This window comes from Ruditapes philippinarum, unplaced genomic scaffold (genome assembly GCF_026571515.1).
Source record: "Ruditapes philippinarum isolate M1 unplaced genomic scaffold, ASM2657151v2 ctg1364_1_1_1_1, whole genome shotgun sequence".
NCBI classification, from domain to species: Eukaryota; Metazoa; Mollusca; class Bivalvia; order Venerida; family Veneridae; genus Ruditapes; species Ruditapes philippinarum.
In genome coordinates, this window is record NW_026852649.1 from 11,134 (window position 1) to 31,260 (window position 20,127).

The following is a 20,127-nucleotide window of genomic DNA, read 5'->3' on the forward strand; positions in this document are numbered from 1 at the left end:
CACGATGGTGAAAACACGATAGCGCGATGGTGCGATGGTACGATGGTGAAAACGCGATGGTACGATGGTGAAATCACGATGGTACGTAGGTGAAAACGCGATGTCACATCGCGTTTTCACCATCGTACTATCGCGCCATCGCGATTTCACCATCGTACCATCGTGATTACACCATCGTACCATCGTGTTTTCACCATCGTACCATCATGCCATCGCGTTTTCACCATCGTACCATCGTGCATCGCGGGTACAGAATAAATAAAATGTCACGATTGTCCAAACGTGTCCAAACGGAACACCGTAAATACGCCTTTAGCCCTATTCAGAAAGTATTTGCTTTTCTTGGTCAATTTTGGAAAACTTTTAGTGATTATACATGCTAATAGTTTAGAGGTTTGTGTTTTTTCTGTGAGCTAGAGCTTTATTCATTATATTTAACGCACCAATGATCATCTGAACTATTGTTATGTTTGTTAGTAATGAAATGTATAGATTTACACCGCTTTTAACAGGTATGTTTAAGTACCGTTACTCTGCATTACATTTTTTAAATATCTCTCATTATGATATGCAATAGTGCTTGCCCGGAAAACGACTTTGAAAGTGTTGAACACATTTAACTGTGATAAAGATAAATGTGGAAGTAAAATGTGCATAACCTCCTGATTTGTTTAATTATCTTCCTTTATTATACGTATATTTCGCTTGGTAAATGTTTAGCTTTTATAGCATTAACTCATTAACCGATGTGTTTCATATTGGAAGGACTTAACTACGGTAAGTGCAGTTATGGTCTCAAGGTCACTAGTACTGTGAACATAAAAATCTTTTTTATTGACTGATGGTTTTCATAGTTTGCAGGTAGATACAGGGGTGATTAAATGTAGGGGCACTAATGTCAATGTAACAATTGCTAAAATAAATATCTATGTTTTTACTTAAACCGCATTAATTTTATTTATTAACTGATGGCCATCATGTCTTTCATATTTTGAAAATAACTTGGATGAGACCATCAATTTGGAAAGAGAATGCGGTCACGTAGGTCAAGGTCGCGTCATAATCAAGTGTGATTGCGCCGACGTACAATGTAGATGTAGATGTAGAAGGTCAGGTTTGCGAGACTTATGTTCCTTATTTTTGCTTTTGCAGTTACAATTTATTGACTGAGACTGATGTAATTTACAAACTGCATAATACATGAGGTGTTCCTGTATCTTATGGGGTAATTTGTGCTTAAACAGATGGTTTTTTCTCTCCTATTTTGCTCTGCATTTATTGAATAAAGTGCATTGGAGCATTATTTCTGAAAGCTATATTTAAGGAGTTATGCCCCTTTTTTGCCAAAATTGATTATCATTAGTTGAATAATTTTAAAAAAACTATTAAGGCTATCAATTTGTAATACTTTATTATCATGACGATGCGAATTTGTAAGATAATTGATATAAGCTTGATTGCAATAGTTTTAGAAGTTATGCCCCTTTTCATAGGAACTCGAGAACGGGACCGCAGATTGCGGCTCATATTTTCGATCGTGTAACGGTTTTAAAGAACGTTTCTGCTACATCTGAATATCTTAAAGTATTATTCGAGCATATGGCCTCAAACAATATATTATCACTTGAACCCAATCTGTTACTTTTAAAACTGGTCAAATTTTACGGTAATATAAAAAAAGACAAGGACAATCTCCTACGCAGTGATCTCCCCTTATCAGTACAGATATCTCTGCCATCACAAACATTGAAATATCAATATTTGGATATTTATATTTTTAGCTTTTTAATTAATTTTTCATTATTTTGTATACTTTTGATAATTTTTTGATCAAATATAACGGACGTAGGTACAAAAAGTTAAAGATAAAACAGAAAGAGAAAAATGACGTTAGATTTTCTATGTAACGGTCGATATTTACATTTGAATTTCGACGTTACGTCATGTGACTTTAATCATCATGTGACGTTTGTGAAGGCAGTGATTACAATTTTGCCAAGGGAAGTTATCAGTGTGAGGAGTTTGAGACAAGGAGTGACATCCGCCATTTGCCGCAACGTTCGGCATGAGTTTTCCCCCTTTGGCTACACTTGATTACTATTTTTTCAGAATTTTGTTCCCGTTATCGTTGTCAACTATCAGGTATCGTAACGGTTTAATGTTTACACATGTTGACATGCACAAGTGTTTGACAGTCGGCATTATAACGGGCGTATTCGTGATATGATTTGTTTACATGGAGAAAACAGACACTTTAGTAATCTGGTCTACTAGATTTTGCCTAACTGAAAAAAAAAGGAATATTAAAACATGATCCATAGATAATTATTCAAGGCACTCATCTGGTATTCCTTGTTGGGAAATGTGAAAGTTTCCCATGTATTGAGTGACATAAAGAGAGTACTAGACAAATTAAAATAAAAATTAAGCATATCAAGGGGGGGGGGGGTAACTTACGCCGAACGTTGCGGCAAATGGTGGATGTCACTCCTTTTCTTTTTTCAATATACCGTAAACTTGGCTGATTTTTAAATTTGCAGATTATATTAAATTGAGATAAGATATTTAAGACCATCCGCTCGTATAATATAAAAAGATATTCAAAGGTCGGACAAACAATATGTAAAGCTGGTACGGATTCGGATTTATGCGCCGCAATATGCGGTCCTGTTCCAGAGCGCCTATGCCCCTTTTAACGTTATATTTGATTATTGATATTGGTTTCCCGATGCAGACGAGATTTACACTATACGCGGTGCTTTTTTGAAGATATGTTATAAAAGAAATAAATCATCTGAACAGTGAACTGACGTTTAATGTCTAAGAAAGTCTTCTAATTGTGTATATTACATTGTACATGAGCATTATTCTGGTGTGATGGATGTGTTCTCATAACTTTTTTTATAATGGCTATTTACTTCATTTTAACCCAAATGAGAAAATCTCTCTCCAGCGAACTTTCCATTTAGGTTTCTTATGGAAATCTATATTTAATGTTGCTATGAGTGTGTCACAGCCTTTTTGGATGTACATTTCATTTAATTTTATGCCCCCACCCTTACGAATGAAAAAAAAAATAAAAATGTGGAGAGGCATATAGTTTTCTAAAGCGTCCAACCTATCGTCCGTCGATTCTTCCGTCCGTCCCGTCCGTTCTTTTGTCCGAAATTTTTCCAGTCCATAACTTTGTCATTAATTTTATGGACGATTATCAAAACAAATTGTATAAATGTAGCATATTATGGCAATGTGTCATTTGCAACATTAAGGTCTGACGCTCAAAGGTCAAGGACACACTCTGACTTCAAAGGCAATGTTTGATAAAAATGCACTGAACAAATATGTCATTGATGGATGGATTGAAAAAAAAATATATTATGCTTAAATGTGTTTGACATAATGACGACGTGCAGTGCGAGAGAATCAGGGCACTACCTCAAAGGTCTAAGTCCAAGGTCAGGTCAACAGTAAAAAAGATAACGGTTATACAATGTCAAAATATAACATTGGTAGTTGAACTGCCTTTGACATTGAGCTTCAAATGACTTGCCCGTCATTTTTGAAATTTTGGTTAAGTTGTCATAATTTCATCAATGTTCTTTTTAAGGATTTGTTTAACCCGTTTATTTGCTTGCTTTTAAAAAAAATAGACAGGACTGATTTTGAGACTTGAATAATCTATAAAATGCTAGAGGCATTTTGCAGTAAGTGGATTCTTGGTATATGTTACACATTTAGGACATTTGTGGATACAGGTGGACACCAAACTTATAAAAAAAATTTGACTTTGACCACTTAAATTGCCATTTAAAATGACAACTGAATTGGCGGCCAAATTTGTTTATCATAATGAATAATAGATCAAATAATATTTGGCGTGAGAATGTCTAATATTCTTGAAGCCTAATGGTCTTGTTTTATGACTGGAGACAATGGTCTGAAGACTTTAGAATACCGATATGCCATTAAGAAAATTCATAATTATTCACATCATAGTAATACAGCAGTAAATGTTACTGTTTACGGGTCATTAAATAATATCTGTATGTATCTGGATATGGCCTTATAATTGAGATTGAAATATAAACCTGTGGATGAGCACGCATTTTCAGCTGATAAATATGTACGTTTAGCGGGTATCTCTAGAACAGGCCTTATATACTCACAACTAAGCTGGAACAAATTCATTGAAGATAGGGTTGTTTGACAATAGTAAGAGAAGATGAATCAAAATTAAATACATCTTAGATGCAGACGTATTTCTTTCTTTTTTTTGGGGGGGGGGGGGGGGTGGTAATTGTAAGATCTTATCTGTAGATCCCTAGGAATGGCCTTTTTATTCAAATTAACCACTGGGGAAGCAATAACTCCATCTTTATTACAAAGCGATTGATGAGTATGAACCATTTGGGTTTGTGCCTAATTTTCAGACTGTAAAAACTTGTAAAAGCCAAATTGATATTACATTCATACCCGTAGACAATTGTACCAAATGTTTATCACCGAAAACATAAGTAATCAGATGTCTTCAAAAGCTTATATGACTTTGATTACATTTAACTTATTTTTTTCAGTTACAGCTCTGAAAACGTCAGTATTCATAATTATGTTTTGATAAACTTGGGTAGCCGGTTTCTAAAGTTCAAAATCTACTGCACTACTCAAGGCTCAAAGTACTAGCGATAACTTTGATCAACCTAGGCCAAAATCAAATGAGAACATGACATGATGCCCTCATAACATTATTGTTCTGCAATGGAGTCCAATAGTCTTTCAATAAAGAGACTCTCAATAAAAGGCTTAAAATTAAAAGGAATGCCTCCTTAGGTGTCTCCAAGCCAGTCAATCCTACTTTATGTAAAACCACTGGTTTAAATTCCCAAACCTGACTGCTTGGTTATTTTCATTTCTGATTGACTTTTATTCGTTTTCATCTTTAACCGCGCCTTTGGCACTTCCTTGGGCAGTATGAAATCAGAAAATAACATTCGATTTATCCAAGGACTAGCGTCTTATCTGACAAATACTGCTATATTAACACATCAACAAATCATTGGGTACTCAGTGTACGAGAGCGATATGAAATACATATGTCACCATATTGTGAGCTTTAGATTCATACAATACACACTGTACCATACAGTATACACTTTACTATCATATAATAAGTGTTAGATAACGAAATGTCAATTTACCTTAAATATTATAATTATGCTTTTGCGAAAAAGAAGTTAAACATATGACTTTTTTACTTGTCAATTTTCTTGAAAAGCCATTTTTCTATTGGGTGAATCATATAATTTGATCATTTTCACCCTTAGGAGTTATATAACTGTGCTCATACATTCCGACTATAATATATGGCAGCCTCGGTTTGAGTCCGCTTGCAGGCGGCTGTGGTAATAGATGATTTAAGTCTATCCATAAATCAGTTTGACGTAAACTGCACAAATAGAAAATACAAACTGTGTCCCTTGTCTTTACAGGTCTTAAGACGCAAGAACAGAAAACAGGCAAATGAAATAATCAGAATTATTTCTTCATTGGGAAAGTAACGCCAAAAGAAATCTAACAATTGGCAGAAAGATTCTCAGAAATATTACCGATACATAAACGGAAATATGGCAGAGGCAGGTAGTCGATCTCGAGCAGAAAGACAGGTAAGATCTAAAAAGTTGTAAGAGCCGACGCGTAATTCTCATCAGTCGTTACTTTTCGGCCCTTTCCGCCATACTTCGGATGAGCTGTCTTACAGGGTGAAATGAAGTATCTCCTAAAAAAATGCGTATTCATAAATAATGCATTTGCATTTAAGGTAATCTTGTCTTCTATTCATAAGGAAGTTGCATATGCATTTAAGAGAATGTGTTTTATTGATCTGAGATTGCATTAGCGGGGCATTACTTCTTTTTAGCATCGGTTATCACCTTCTGATTGAGCAAAATCGTTTTCTTATGTATTAAGAAGGGAACCCGGAACGGATCCAGAATTTTTTGCCATGTGGTGATTGAATTTGTTATAATAGATTTGAAATTTCTGAAGCATTCCACAGCTCAAAATTTAGTGTTCACGTGCACGTTCCTGTATTTTTCCAGAGCATATCAGACTAAAACGTTACTTAAATGACTTTCTTTCTTTCAATGTTCAGATGCATTTTCGGTTTCACATTTTAGAATGCACGTTTCTTAATTTCCCATTAAATGTAAGACATACAAGAGTGATACAATGTAAATATGAACCTTTCGGCATCCAATTTTAATGATACTGCATAATGAATTTTATAATCCCATAAAACATCCTGAACGATATAATTTTGAAAGGAATTTTGGGAAAAATTTTACATTTAAGGCACATCATGCTCAAGAATCGAAAATATTTTTTGTTCTTTGAAAATGACACATGATATTTTTAACCAGAAACAGGGATGATGTTTCTATCATATGTTTATATTTAATATTATTATATATATGTTTTTAAGAGCAAAAATGTCTCAAAATAAATTACTTCTTTTGCTTAAATTGCTTTGTCCCATTATTTCAGAATACGGTAAATGTTTAAATTTAAATCAGTATGGTAGCAAAGATTACTAGAAATAATTACTGTAGATATGATCATTTCCCAAGCAGAATTTTCAGCAAAAAGAAAACATATTGTTCATTATGAAAGAGCTCTTCCCAGACATTAAACAATAAAAAAGGATAATTGAAATAAAAAAAAAGATTTATTGCTCAGAGTGATAGGGTACAGTACATGTGATCCGCAAATATTATATCTACTTTAATTGTTGTTTGATTTACTAGGGTAGCACAGTTGATGAAATATTCAAATGTTCGATTTGCCAACATGAAATGGAAGATTCGTCAATGACTCTTTGTGGACATCGATATTGTACTAAATGCATCAAGGAGTGGATGAAGCGGAAACAGAATTGTCCGCAATGTAGACAACCAGTTACTCTAAGTTTCCTTATCGAGGACAAATCATTTAAGGAAATTAAAAGTAAGAATAGTTTGTTAAATAGAATAAACCGGAATAAAATTTAAGCAAACTTAAATATCAAAACTTATTAACATATAGTCTTAGAAGCTGATTAAACTTTTGTGATATCATGCTCTACTCCAATGGTAGGATACTACGTCACCGCGCACATTAATGCTACCAACGGACTGGGGTTTTTTTCTGTTGTTGACTCGAAGGCAAAATATCTTTTATTCTAAGAAATTATTATAATACCAAAGCATAATGTATCGCATCAAAGTTTGGCTTTAGTACTTGGTATAATTTTTTTAAAAAAAGTTTATTAACGAAAATGTTTTAAATGGATTCACAATGAATTACTGTGAAGTTCATGTGAAATGCATCCATGCAAAATATAAGCATTTGCAGGATTTACTTGAGAAAATATTTGGAACGATATATTATTTCCTTATGCTAAATAGTTTTCATATACAATGTATGTATAGAAATGTTTGGTATCATTTCTTTGTTAAATAAAATCTGTTTTGTCATTTTTAAGCAAACATTTACTTTTGTACAAAGTACGATTCCTGTTTTCGTCCGGTGTAAAAAAACTAGATTCTTGAATTATGTTCCTTCGTAATGAATCGTATTTTATAGGGAAGTATAAAGAGGTACAAGAACAATCAGAAAACAATCAACGAGGTAAGCAATCAGTAATTGTTAACATCTGTTGTGTTAGTAAATTTGAAAAAAAGACTAATTACAAAATACTTGTAAAATTAAAATATGTTTGAATTGAAATTATTGCTTAATGGTTAACTTTAAGTTTAGAAAAAAATACTGTATAATATAGTATATATTTTTTTCTAGAATTTCTTAAGTCTCATTGGCTGATTATAAACCGTATCACGGATTATTCAAATTAATATTAATTCAACGTTAAATGAAACAATCTCACTCGTATAACATATTTTTGTAGAAATTTCATCATCAAATTTAGCTGTTTTATTATAATATATTCAGAGCGTGTGTAATTTTATTGTTATTTTCGTTACATAGGACAAGGTTATGGAATGTCTGTTGAAGAGTTGGGCAACATTTTACAGAGTGTTATGCCACAGCGAGATCAAGACATGAGAAATCTAACTGACAACCTCATCTCCATGAAAGATCAAGAAATAAGTCGACTTGAACAAAATAAACGTGAACAGACTGCCACTATTAGCCGATTAAACAGTAAAATTCTTTTGTACATTAAACCGGTAACATGCTATAAGTAACGTTTGATATTAATAGAGGTAATATATATATACATCATATGTACACAGAAAAGCTTTAAGTTCTAGATATGTGAAAGCCCAGTGGCGGAGAATCCACTTCGTACCCACCAACGTAATTTGTAGACCGGCGATAATTGAAATAAAAAGATAGAAGTTAGACGTAAAGTCTCAATAACTTTTCAAATATTATTGCATAATTAGCATATTTATGCTTCTTATAATAATACTTATTAACCTAAATATATTTTGTACTTCTGCATGGGGATTTCCATATGATGTGCAAGCGTTGATTTTAAGGCCTTCGCGATGTATACTAGTAATCAATCTATATTCAAGTTTAAGAAATGTGAACAAATGAAACCCGCCTCTTATTGGAGGAAAATTAAGTGAACATATGATTTTATATTAGCTAATGCTTTTGTAAATTTCTCTGATAACAAATTTTGATGCATTAAAGATATTGCATAATGAAATGAACTCAATACTCCTTTGCACCATGTAATATTTGACACTGTCAAAGTGATATCAATTATGAACAATGTTATAGTGTATAAAATTATATCACTGCTGCCCAAAGTTAACAGAGTTGTTTGAAATTTGAAAAGAAATAATTCAAATATGTATGTAATACAAAGATTTTGCGAGACCTTTTTGGGCTCCGTTTATCGTTACATTCATATCGGCTAAGAAAAGAAAATAGTAAATTAGTTCATGTTTGTTTTAAAGCTATATATGAAATGTTCGATTTTTGTCGGGTAGATGATTCTCTAATGTTAGTTGGGCACATTTAATATAACATTGACTATTGCGCAATGGTCAATTAAACTAACTATGATCTGTGAAGTTATTTTTTAATGATAACTAATTTCATATGACAAATATGTACATTTTGCAGACGAAATTGAACGTGTAAAAGGTCAATTAGGTGACGAACTTCCCACTTTGACTGAAAGATCAACTCATCTACAAAATAAAGTGGACACACTTACGGAACAAAACCGACAATTTCAAGGTAAACTGTCATTTGAATCATTTATGATAATTGAATGAAATGTCTATGCTATAGTTTTCATATCTTTTAAAAAGGCTATTTTTTTACTTTTTCATTTGTTTCTTTACTTATAAATCAAAGTTCCTTTCAAATAATGAGATTCCATGAAACTTTGTATTGCGCCAATGATAAATGAGAAGCCTTACCAAAAGTTAAACTGAAATTTGATACACTTAATGACTTAACAGCAAAACAAAAACAAAAAACACACATACTGTCATTCAATAGCACTTAACTCTTAAAAACGAGATCGGTACACTTCAACTTATAACATCTTAATATTCCAAGGTCACGTTAAGTTATGTAAAATATGTTATTCAGTTCCCGTTTTATAAAATAAATAGAAAATACAATTACATTATATTAGAAAGAAATAAAAGAATGATCAATGAGGTATTATTTTTCATAAGGATTAGTTCGTAGATAATTCAAAGGTTCGTCATTTCTAATAAAGGCCCTTTTAACATCCAAGCTTAAGTTCAGGAAAAAGGCCATAACTCGTTAACCATACTGTAAAATTTCTTCAAGATTTGCATACATGTGTCCTTTAAGGTATATATCTGACTTATATTGTCAATTTTTAGTTCCTTATAGTGCCCATTGGGGTAGTTATTCCTTTATTAAGCAAAATATTTCTGAAACTATTATTCTAAATAAATATACCATCAACCAAGATCACTTCTATTACATTTTATGCCTCCTCTTATAATTGATTGTCAGAAAAAATCAGAACCCTTGAGGCCAGTTTGACGTCATTAAAAATAGGTTCATCACAAGCACAGCAACACAGGAAAATTTTAGAAGAGCTGCTTAAGGCTAAAACAAAAGAAATGCTTACAGTTAAGGCTCAATTTGGTGAGTATCATTTATGGTAATTCGAAATTAATAGAGGATATTTGTTTAGTTCAGTGTAAGATCGGAATATATTTCACCGAGTGAGCACCAAAAGGTATATTTCACGAGTGGCGCAGCCACGAGTGAAATATGAACTTTTGGTGTTCACAAGGTGAAATATATTTCGATCTTACACTAAACTAAACAAATTTTCTTTTTATTATATGCAAAGAAACGTTTTAAAAAGACATTAAAACTAATACTGAATGAAAAGCGCGCCAAATAATAATATTACGTGACGTCATTTACGACGTCACATCATTAAGTTGGTGCCCAGTACTGTGCACGCTGGTATTTCACTGAAACAACGTAAGGGGCTTAAATTCAAAAGAGTGAAATTATCAAAGTGGTAATTCACTGTTTCAAACAGTGAAATTACCAGTTTTATTTCACTGATATATTTCTATAAACCACCGAAAAGCATGTAATAAATATTTTTATTGTACGCTGCATATCCTTTTCATATAAAGCAAGGTAACTTCGGATTAAATCATATATTTTAACATGTAATTTTCGTAAAATCTAATGCATTTTTCTTTTTTATAGAATTGTATGTTTATATGTTTGCAGATGGAGTTAACAAAGAAAACTTACACCTGAAGTTGCAACTTCAAAGTACAAAAGGTATTTATTGATAAACAAGCAATTAAATGTGTGAATCATCATGAAAAAATTACAATGTTTGATGAATAATTTAATCAGTCAATTCAGTACAATTAAATTGTAGTTACACACGTACTTTATATTAAATATATTACATCTTAAATGTAAAGAAACATATTGTCGTGTTTTAAGGAAAATGCGAATGTTTATGTTCAATAGATATTTTATCGTAACCCAAACAATAGACAATAATTAAGGTTATAATTTATAGATGATTTGAAATCACAAAAGGAACAGTTAGAGAAGAGTGAAACTACCACAACACAATTAAAAGAGCTTCTAGATAAAATGTTTCAGCAGAAACAATTATCGGATGGTGAGTTCCCTATGCCTTTCTGATTATACCCCACTTCAAAAACCAAAGAACTTCAAACTTGGTATGATGATTGTTGATGACCAGTTGATGAACTCTACTGTTTTGGGGTCAATATACTAAAGGTTAAGGTCACATTGACCTTGTTAGGTAAAAAATGGTTCCTGATCATTACCTTATATGCCAAAAACAGCTTCCTGTCAATAACAACCCATGAACCCTTGACATTCAAACTTCACAAATGCATTGCCCCTTTGGTCAAATGATGACCTGAATGGAATTTTTGGGGTCAAGGGTCATAGGTCATATCTCATTGCTTTTATAGGTAAAAAACGATTCTGATTCAATATCTCAAAAACCATGGGGCCATTATCTTCACACTTCACAGCTGCATTGGTCTTGGCCAGAAGCTAACCCCTATTTGATTTCAAAGTCTTATTGATCTTGTACTCCGACCAATAACTCAACAACTCAAGTTGCCTTGTTGATATTTTTTATGCTTTTTGATACACACATTTCATGGTCTTAATGTAATATAACAAAATTGGCTGTCATTTAAGGAAACCCTACATGATTCAAAACACGATATAACAGTTTATTTTATTTGGTAAGATTTGTGATAACTTAAAATAAAATTGCTGCACACAGCCTTTATGGTCACAATGACCTAGTGACTTGATCATTGCCCGGTAGATTACCTCTATTGCTTTCTTGGTCACTAGGTCAAAAGTCAGTCATGATAACCTGACCACATGACTTATTGGCTGTCGTTAGGGGCATTGTTAAAGGAGCAATTTGACTTCGGAGCACAATTTAAGGCCGATGCGGTGGCATTTGGTGACAGATGTGCTCTGATCAAGTTCTAAAATGTACAAGAAAGCACATTTGTCTCATATACTTTAAGGGACAAGAAAGCACATTTGTCTCGTGTCAGTTTAAATGAATTACTCGTTATATATATTCCCACGGCAGAAATGTTTTCGCCGTTTAACCTCATGTCAAGTCGAATCATCAAGAAGTTTGCGAATTCTTTTTTATGAAATCTTAACCCTAAAACCTAAAGTGGAACCATTGATTCTGATACATGTTACGCATGGTGGCTGATTTGCTACGTATTTGTGCGTCGCGTTGTCGTTGGTGACAACACGACAAAACGGCCAAGCGGCGCATCGTCGCACTGTCGTCTTGTCGTCCTGTCGCTAATGATGCACAACAAACGGTGTGTTGTCGTGCGGCGTGTTGGCGTTGATATCACATTGGTCGCTTTCGGTTCAAATCGAAGGATAAGCTTACAAAGCCAAAGCGACAGGGGACATCATCAGCAACGTAACCCAAAGGACATCGCCCGCACGTTTGGCATGCTTCTAAGAGACAAGACGACAGTGCGAACAACGGCGACGTTTGGCGCCCTTTGTCTTGTTGTCGCTAGGGGCGATAACCCGGTATAGGTTTATGTTTGTCGCTAAAAAATGGTGAGGCCGTTAGACCGAAGTCAAAATTTTTTGCAGAAACATCCCAAGGTGTTCGCCCAGCCCAGTGTTATATCCCCGTCAACCTAACTGAGTTTCATATACTACAGTGTATAACTGTTTTATCGAAAGGCATAATGTTTTCTTTTTTGTAAAATAAATAAATAAATAAATATATAAATAAATAAATCGTTAGCTACATTACAGTTTTTTATGATAAGGCAGTTTTTTCAAGTTGTTTTTGCTGCCGCAAAAAAAAGATATACAATAGACATCCAGTGTTAGAGGCGAATTTTAAAACTGTTACCAATATTGATTAAAGATTGAAGGGCTTTTTTTCAGGGGAAAAAATTCATTCAGCGGATGTACCTTTTGATTAAAATGAGAGTAAATTTCATTTCATTAATTATCTTTGTTTACATTTTTCATTGTATTTATTTATTTCTTCATGTTGATTTTTTCTTACATGAATCAATAAATAAACTGTACTGTTTTGGTTTCACTTATGAGATTTTTATCGATATTCTGAGCGGTATTTGTGATTATAAGTTAAGAATCGCTGTACTCCTGGACTTGCTGCCGTATTGGACTTGCTGCATAGGTTATTGGACTTGGGCTTGCTCCTTCTTGGAAACTTGCTGCACTATTGGACCTTGCTGCACACTATTTTGGAAACTTGCTGCACTATTGGACTAGCTACGCTTCTTAAAGACTTGCTTGCAGTATTGGACTTGCCTGTACTAATTTGGACTTGCTACAGCTAATGGAGCTTGTTGCCACTATTGGACTTGCCTGCACTATTAGACTTGCTGCCACTTCTTGGACTTGCTTCACTTTTAAAGACTTTCTGCGCTTCCCTTGGAAACTTGCTGCGCTTCTTAGACTTGCCTGCGCTTTTTTTAGACTGGCCTGCGCTTTCTTAGAACTTGCCTGCGCTCCTTTTGGGACTTGCTTGCGCTTCTAAGACTTTTTTGCGCTCCTGGACTTGCTTTTTTCTGGGAAGCGGACCGTCTTTAGACTTGCTCTTTTAATGGGAAGCGGACCTTTCATAAGTCTTGCTTCTTTACTGGGGAAGTGCGGACCGTTCTTAGACTTGCTTTTTTACTTGGGAAGCCGGACCGTTCTTAGACTTGCTTCTTTACTGGGAAGCGGACCGTTGCTAACTCAAACTTCTTCACTAGAAAAGCCGACCGTTTTTCTAGACTTGGGCTTGCTTTTTCGGTTCCCCCTCACTGGACCTGCCCACCAAACAAGGAGGACTTGCTAAAATTAAGCTTTTCGAGCCAATATGGTATAAAGCTTCTTTCGAAATCAAATTTTTTTTTCTTTTTTTTTATTTCCAAATTTCATTTCATATAAATACACAAAACGCGCGAACCCGGATAGAAACGGCCACAATTGTGACGTTCACGTTCAAAAACAATAATAATACAAAAATGGCGGAAACATTTGTGTTTCTTTTTTCAATAAATAAAATGGCTATTTTGACAAACAGCCCTCTTTCAAAAGAAATATTAAATATTTCCATCAAATTCAAAATAACATTCTTTTTTATTCATCTGTTTCTTGATACTGTCTGCTTAGGTAGTCTACAAAGATATTGTCGGATCATTTTGATGGCTTCCCCAATACCGGAACTGGTATGATTGAAGAATAAGGCCCACCTCACTAATCGAACCCCGTTGGGTCTGGTGTATTTTTTCTGGATGTACGACAATGAACTGTGGTCCGTTTTGTATGATGAACTCTTTCCCATACAAGTATATTTTGGAACTTCTTTTTAATTCCATATACGATTGCTAGGACACTCTCTTTCTCCTACAGAATTTAGTTCCTTTTGCAACGATCAAAGTAGCTTCTTGCTTGCAAAAGGCAATAGGAAACAACTCTCCCTCATATCTCTGAAAGCAATGCGAACCTAATCCCAGCATTTCGAGGCAATCACACTGTAAAATGAAACTCTTTCTGAAAAAATTCAGGCAGTCGAAGAATTGGACTCTTGGTAAGTTGCTCCTTTAAAGTATTAAAAAAGCTCTTTCTTGCTCATCTCCCAATTTCGTACATTGTTTGGTAAGGCCTTTTCTTCGTTAAGTCTGTAAGAGGTGCCGCAATCTCAGCAAACGATGGTATAAATCTCCCTGTAATATCCGGCAAGTCCTAAGAAATGCTCTAACTTGTCTTTTTAGTCTTTGGCACTTCCGCTTCTTCTTTGATTCTTGTTCAAGTTTTTCCCCTTTCCATTTTGAACTATGCCATTCCCCACCATATGTTCCTGTAAAACCAATGTTGTTATATATCCTTATAACACTTCGATGGCTTTATGGTAAGCTCTGCTTCTGCCAACTTTTGGAGGCAGCTCCCGCCAGCATTGTTCCCATATGTTTCTGTCCAGGTTGTTGTATGCCCTATCATATCGTCAAACATAATTGTCAACAAAATCCAAACCCCTGCCAAAATTAACTTCCGCAAATCATTCTGTTGAATGTGGCTCCAAAGAGTTAACCATACCGAAAGGCATTTTCGCTTGAAATTGATAAACTCCCTCTATCCGTTGAAATGCTGTAAATCTGCGGCAAATTTTCAGCAACTGGGATTTTGCCAATTTAACCTTTGCATAAGTCGATCTTGGTAAAAAAACTTAGCATCTTTCAGCTTTGCCATGATGTTCACTACGGCTTGCCTATTGGTTTTCGGTGGTCAAATTTTGGTGACCGGGCATTCAGTCTTCTAAAATCAAATAACAAAAAACGATTACTTACTTCCATCTTTAATTCTTGACAATGAAACTATCCGGTGCGTTGTAATTCCGACACAGATGGTTCTATCACATCAGCCTTTATCATTATCTTTGTATTTCATTTCAACAGCTTGTCTCTTGGCTATATTGGTATTTGGGTACTGGTTTCCCCACTCTCACAGGCGTCTGTCTGTTAATTCAACATGGTGCTCTATCAGTGGAGTTGTTCCTGGTCGCTCTGAAAACACTTCGCTAAATTCTTGAAGTATTGAAAGGACTTGCTTCCTCTGTTCCCAGGAGTAAAGTCCCCTCACTGATATTGACATCTTGGTTATTGTCTCTCCACTTGTGTAGTTAGGGAAAAGTCCAGGAGACCTTTTCGTCCGTCCACCGCTACATCTGAATTATCATCAACGTCTTCTATGATCGCTTACAAACTTTGCTGCAATCTTATCTTGGCGCTCTTTCATAATTTCTTCAGGAAAATTAATGTGGAACGGTTCTTCAGCTTGTCTCCAATCTTGATTCTGTAATCAAATTTATTCATTACTTCGAGCAAACTTGAAAAGGTCCTTTCCAAATTGCAGCATCATTCTTATTATTATCCGTGGGAAGAAGCAGTAAACACCTTTTATCCTCCTACTCGCAAAAACTCTATTTCGGGCTCTTCTTGTTCGTACAGTGATGCTTGTATGTATTCTTTGCTTTCATCAGGCTTTCTCTGGGCTATCTTGCATGATCTCCTCTAGCGCTGCTTCAGGTATGAGCCACATACAGGTATGTATTCTGTATGCTCTGGAATCATCTCTTTGAGTCCACAATGTCGCCCTTAAAGTATTTGCATTGGCCCCTTTAACTGTTCTTCCGGGTACAGCAACTCAAACGGGGAAAATCCTGTACTCGCCTGTGGTACCTCTCTGTATGCAAATAATACGGCCGGTAGTATCTATCCCAGTCCTTCGGGTCTTTCCTGGCACATTTTCCGCCAGGCATTACTTTTAAGCACTCCATTTCTAGGCCGCTCACACAAGCCGTTGCACTTTGGATTTGTAAGGTGTTGTGAAAGAGTTGTTCACAGATATGAGTCGGCATATCTCTTCATGAGGTCTGCTGTAAATGATTCCTTCTCTGTCACTTTAGAACTTCTGAAAGGGAATCCTACCCTTGAATATATTTAAGCAGTGCTTCAGCAATGCTCTCGGTGTCTATTTCGCCAATGGCACGGCTTCAGGGTAACGTGTGGCAAAATCCACCACCGATTCCAAGATATATTCTGTTTTGCCCTTCTCCGACAACTGGTATAAATCGGTCTAATCAGTCTATTGCTACTCGATGAATGGTTTTCCTCAATCACCGGCATGTCTCCTAGGGGGGACCTTCTTCACTCGCTCCTTTTGGGATTTGGTCTTGCTGGCCCACACGTCACCGATCTGCAAAAAACCGTCCCACATCTCCCGTTATTCCTGGCCAATGGAAGCTTGTCAGGATTCTGTCCTCTGTCTTTCTTAGATGACAAAATGTCCACCAACAATGGATTCCATGTGCAAGTTCCATCACTCTCTTCCTACAGTCTGTTGGAACAACAATCTGTTTGGAGTCATCACCGTTTTTTCTGAAAGTAAAAGACTCTAAAAAGCACACCGTTTTCCACCCACGTGCGGTTTAAACTTGGACCCTCCACCTTTTTTTTTGGTTTTTTTTTTTTTTTCCCGCAGCTCTTCTGCCTTCTCTGCTAAGTCCCAAACTTTCTTCAATGAATAATCACCTTTCTGGGATTTCCTTCAGTTTTTCTATGTCAACTTCAGCTTCGCAGGAAGGTTTTTGGAACAGTCAACGCTCTAGTTGGACGGTCTGCTCTCTGATGCTGTGCTCTTGTCAATGACTGCTGCCACAGCCGATTTGGTTCTTCTGTCCTCCTTCATTTTCAGGAATCAGGCTTTTATCAAGTACTCTTCCCGGTAACGTTACCCCAATCACTAAATCGCATATTAATGACTTAAGCACATTGCCTCTAACTCCCCAACATAGTATGGTGTATCGACCACATATTTTTCGCCAAAAGTACTACTTTTTGGCATCTCCACTCAATTGTTTTTATCATAACAATTTCTTTAACCCGTGAGTTGTTCTTCTTCACAAACTTTTTCCCTTTACCGCCGCCTAACTCACATCCAGTAATCTCTCAACACTCTTAACTTGTAATCTGCTCCAACAAAGCCCTTCTTCAAACTCCAGGTTTTCTTTCTTCTTTCCCCAATAAATCAATGGTACAAGCTCCCGCGAGGAATCGGCACAGTCTCAACCACTGGCTAACTTCAACTTTCCATCTTCAGTGTTCTTCTCTAGTGGGATTAAGGTCTGCTTTGGCACATACGGCTGCTACCTTGCGGTCACTTCTTTACACCTTTCTGGTTTTGTCTGCCTACAATCTTTTTGCAATATGCCCCGTCTTGTTTGCAAATAAAGCACAGATGGACCTTCGGTGGCTTGGCTTCTGTTGTTCTGTCGGCAGTCTCTGGCTAAATGGCCCGCCTTGTTACAAATAAAGCATGTCTTCACTGGCGAATTTCTATTCTCTGTCACTCTGGCTTGGTGTCTCTTTGAATGTATCTCTTGCACCATCTGCCCTTGTTTTTGGACTGGAGTACCTCTGGCAAAAACAGAAGACGCCCCTTTATGCGCCCTTCTATGTACTGCTCTGCAAGGCGTGTTAACTCTTCTATTGATATCGGCACTCTCTTCTTTCAGGAAGACAGCCAAATCTGTGGAACACCCCTCGATGAACTGTTTCCTTGATTAAGAGCTCGCTTATTCCATGAAAGGTCTGCTCTAAACCCAGCCATATCTGTCCACCTTTGTGAAATATCGTCTCAACCTCTCAATGAACTGAAAAATAGACTCACCAGGTAGTGGGGTCTGCTCTGCCTGAAACTTTACCCTGAAACCCTCTTTCAGTCAACTGGTAATCGTTTTTTTAAGATAACCCTCTTCAAAGGTGTCATACTCGTTGGCTTCTTCAATAGGCAAACTTGTGAATACTTCCAGACCTTGCCCTGAAAGTAATGAGCTTAAGCTCATGGCCCAAGTGTCTCTCTCCCAGTCTTGGCTGATGGCAAATCTTTCAAATCTCTCCAGAAATGAATCTATATTATCATTTGCTTCATCGAAATAGATAAATATAGAATCCCTAAAGAAAGCCCAACACAGCAAAATTGAAAATGTTGCAGGCTCGGTTTGATTGAGCCTGTTTTCATGGACGGTACTGGAAAGTGCAAGTTACCGTCCACGCCCCTAGCACCGGCTTAAGCAGAATTCAACATTTAACGTGAAATAGTAAAAATTTTGAATTTAGAAACATCCGCAGATGTGTTCATACGGCGGTTATCATGGAACCTTCAATGTGACACTTACGTGCCATTCCATGAAAAGCGGCGTATGGTCCCCAAGTAATAAAAAGCGTGTGCCCTAAACGAGAAAAACAATGGGGGGAACTAAATAAAATGGAATTTAGAAAAAGGGGATCAGAGGTTATGAAGCCTGCGTATCACAGATAAGACGTCAAAAGACAAATTTAAAAAGCAGGCAACATATCCTAAGGGTGATTCAACATTATTCAAGTAGGAAATTGGAACCACCCAACTAGAAAATGCCGAAAAGTTGAAACTAAAAATACCACAAGCACAACAATAATGTCGTGCTGAACGATCTTCAAGGATCGAAAATATAACATCATTGATTAAATGTACGGGGAGACTTTTTACAGCCGCCACACGGCACAAATAACACGGATGTGATCATAAAATAGATAAATATAGAATCCCTAAAGAAAGCCCAACACAGCAAAAATTGAAAAATGTTGCAGGCTCGGTTTGAATGAGCCTGTTTCATGGACGGTACTGGAAAGTGCAAGTTACCGTCCACGCCCCTAGCACCGGCTTAAGCAGAAATTCAACATTTAACGTGAAATAGTAAAATTTTGAATTTAGAAACATCCGCAAGATGTGTTCATACGGCGGTTATTCATGGAACCTTCAAATGTGACACTTACGTGCCATTCCATGAAAAGCGGCGTATGGTCCCCAAGTAATAAAAAGCGTGTGCCCTAAAAACGAGAAAACAATGGGCGGAACTCTTAGGTATTCTTGGTCTGAGGGACTTGCTTCCCTCACTGGTGGTTACTTTTGCAGGATTTGATCCGCTCAATCTCGAGATCTTTTTCCTTCATCTGGAGCTCAAATTTATTTCCATCTGTCTTCTTTCTTCTTCACGCCTTCGGGGCCCTTTCCTCTCTGGCTAGGCATTCTTCTTCCTTCTCTTGAAGAACAATAATAAATCGCTGCCGGATAACCCTAGCTTTTCTCCTATTCTTAACCATTCGTCGTATACATATTGCTCATTTTATCAAAATCTCTTTGAAGTGATCCCGGACGAGCCCCCAATTGTCAATTTTGGTTTCACTTATGAGATTTTTTATCGATATTCTGAGCGTTATTTGTGATTATAAGTTAAGAATCGCTGTACTCCTGGACTTGCTGCCGTATTGGACTTGCTGCAGTATTGGACTTGCTGCTCTTCTGGACTTGCTGCACTATTGGACTTGCTGCACTATTGGACTTGCTGCACTATTGGACTAGCTACGCTTCTTAGACTTGCTGCAGTATTGGACTTGCTGTACTATTGGACTTGCTACAGTATTGGACTTGTTGCACTATTGGACTTGCTGCACTATTAGACTTGCTGCACTTCTTGGACTTGCTTCA

General features: G+C 36.1%; 1 protein-coding gene across 3 annotated transcripts in view; it reads left to right on the forward strand.

Annotated features, from left to right (window-relative positions):
* The first annotated feature begins 632 nt into the window (after window positions 1-632).
* The window catches only part of LOC132720065 (myosin-11-like), a 74,000-nt gene continuing 54,505 nt past the window's right edge, over window positions 633-20,127 (forward strand). For 2 of the 3 annotated variants that reach the window (XM_060704063.1, XM_060704071.1), the window contains exons 1-9: window positions 634-777; window positions 5,487-5,660; window positions 6,801-6,999; window positions 7,618-7,662; window positions 8,020-8,196; window positions 9,136-9,252; window positions 10,012-10,146; window positions 10,756-10,809; window positions 11,060-11,164. In XM_060704063.1, the coding sequence (XP_060560046.1) occupies window positions 5,622-5,660; window positions 6,801-6,999; window positions 7,618-7,662; window positions 8,020-8,196; window positions 9,136-9,252; window positions 10,012-10,146; window positions 10,756-10,809; window positions 11,060-11,164 (871 nt within the window). In that variant the 5' untranslated portion in view covers window positions 634-777; window positions 5,487-5,621. Of the gene's footprint in view, window positions 778-5,486; window positions 5,661-6,800; window positions 7,000-7,617; window positions 7,663-8,019; window positions 8,197-9,135; window positions 9,253-10,011; window positions 10,147-10,755; window positions 10,810-11,059; window positions 11,165-20,127 lie in introns of all 3 variants that reach the window. The other variant, XM_060704055.1, reaches the window with a different exon arrangement.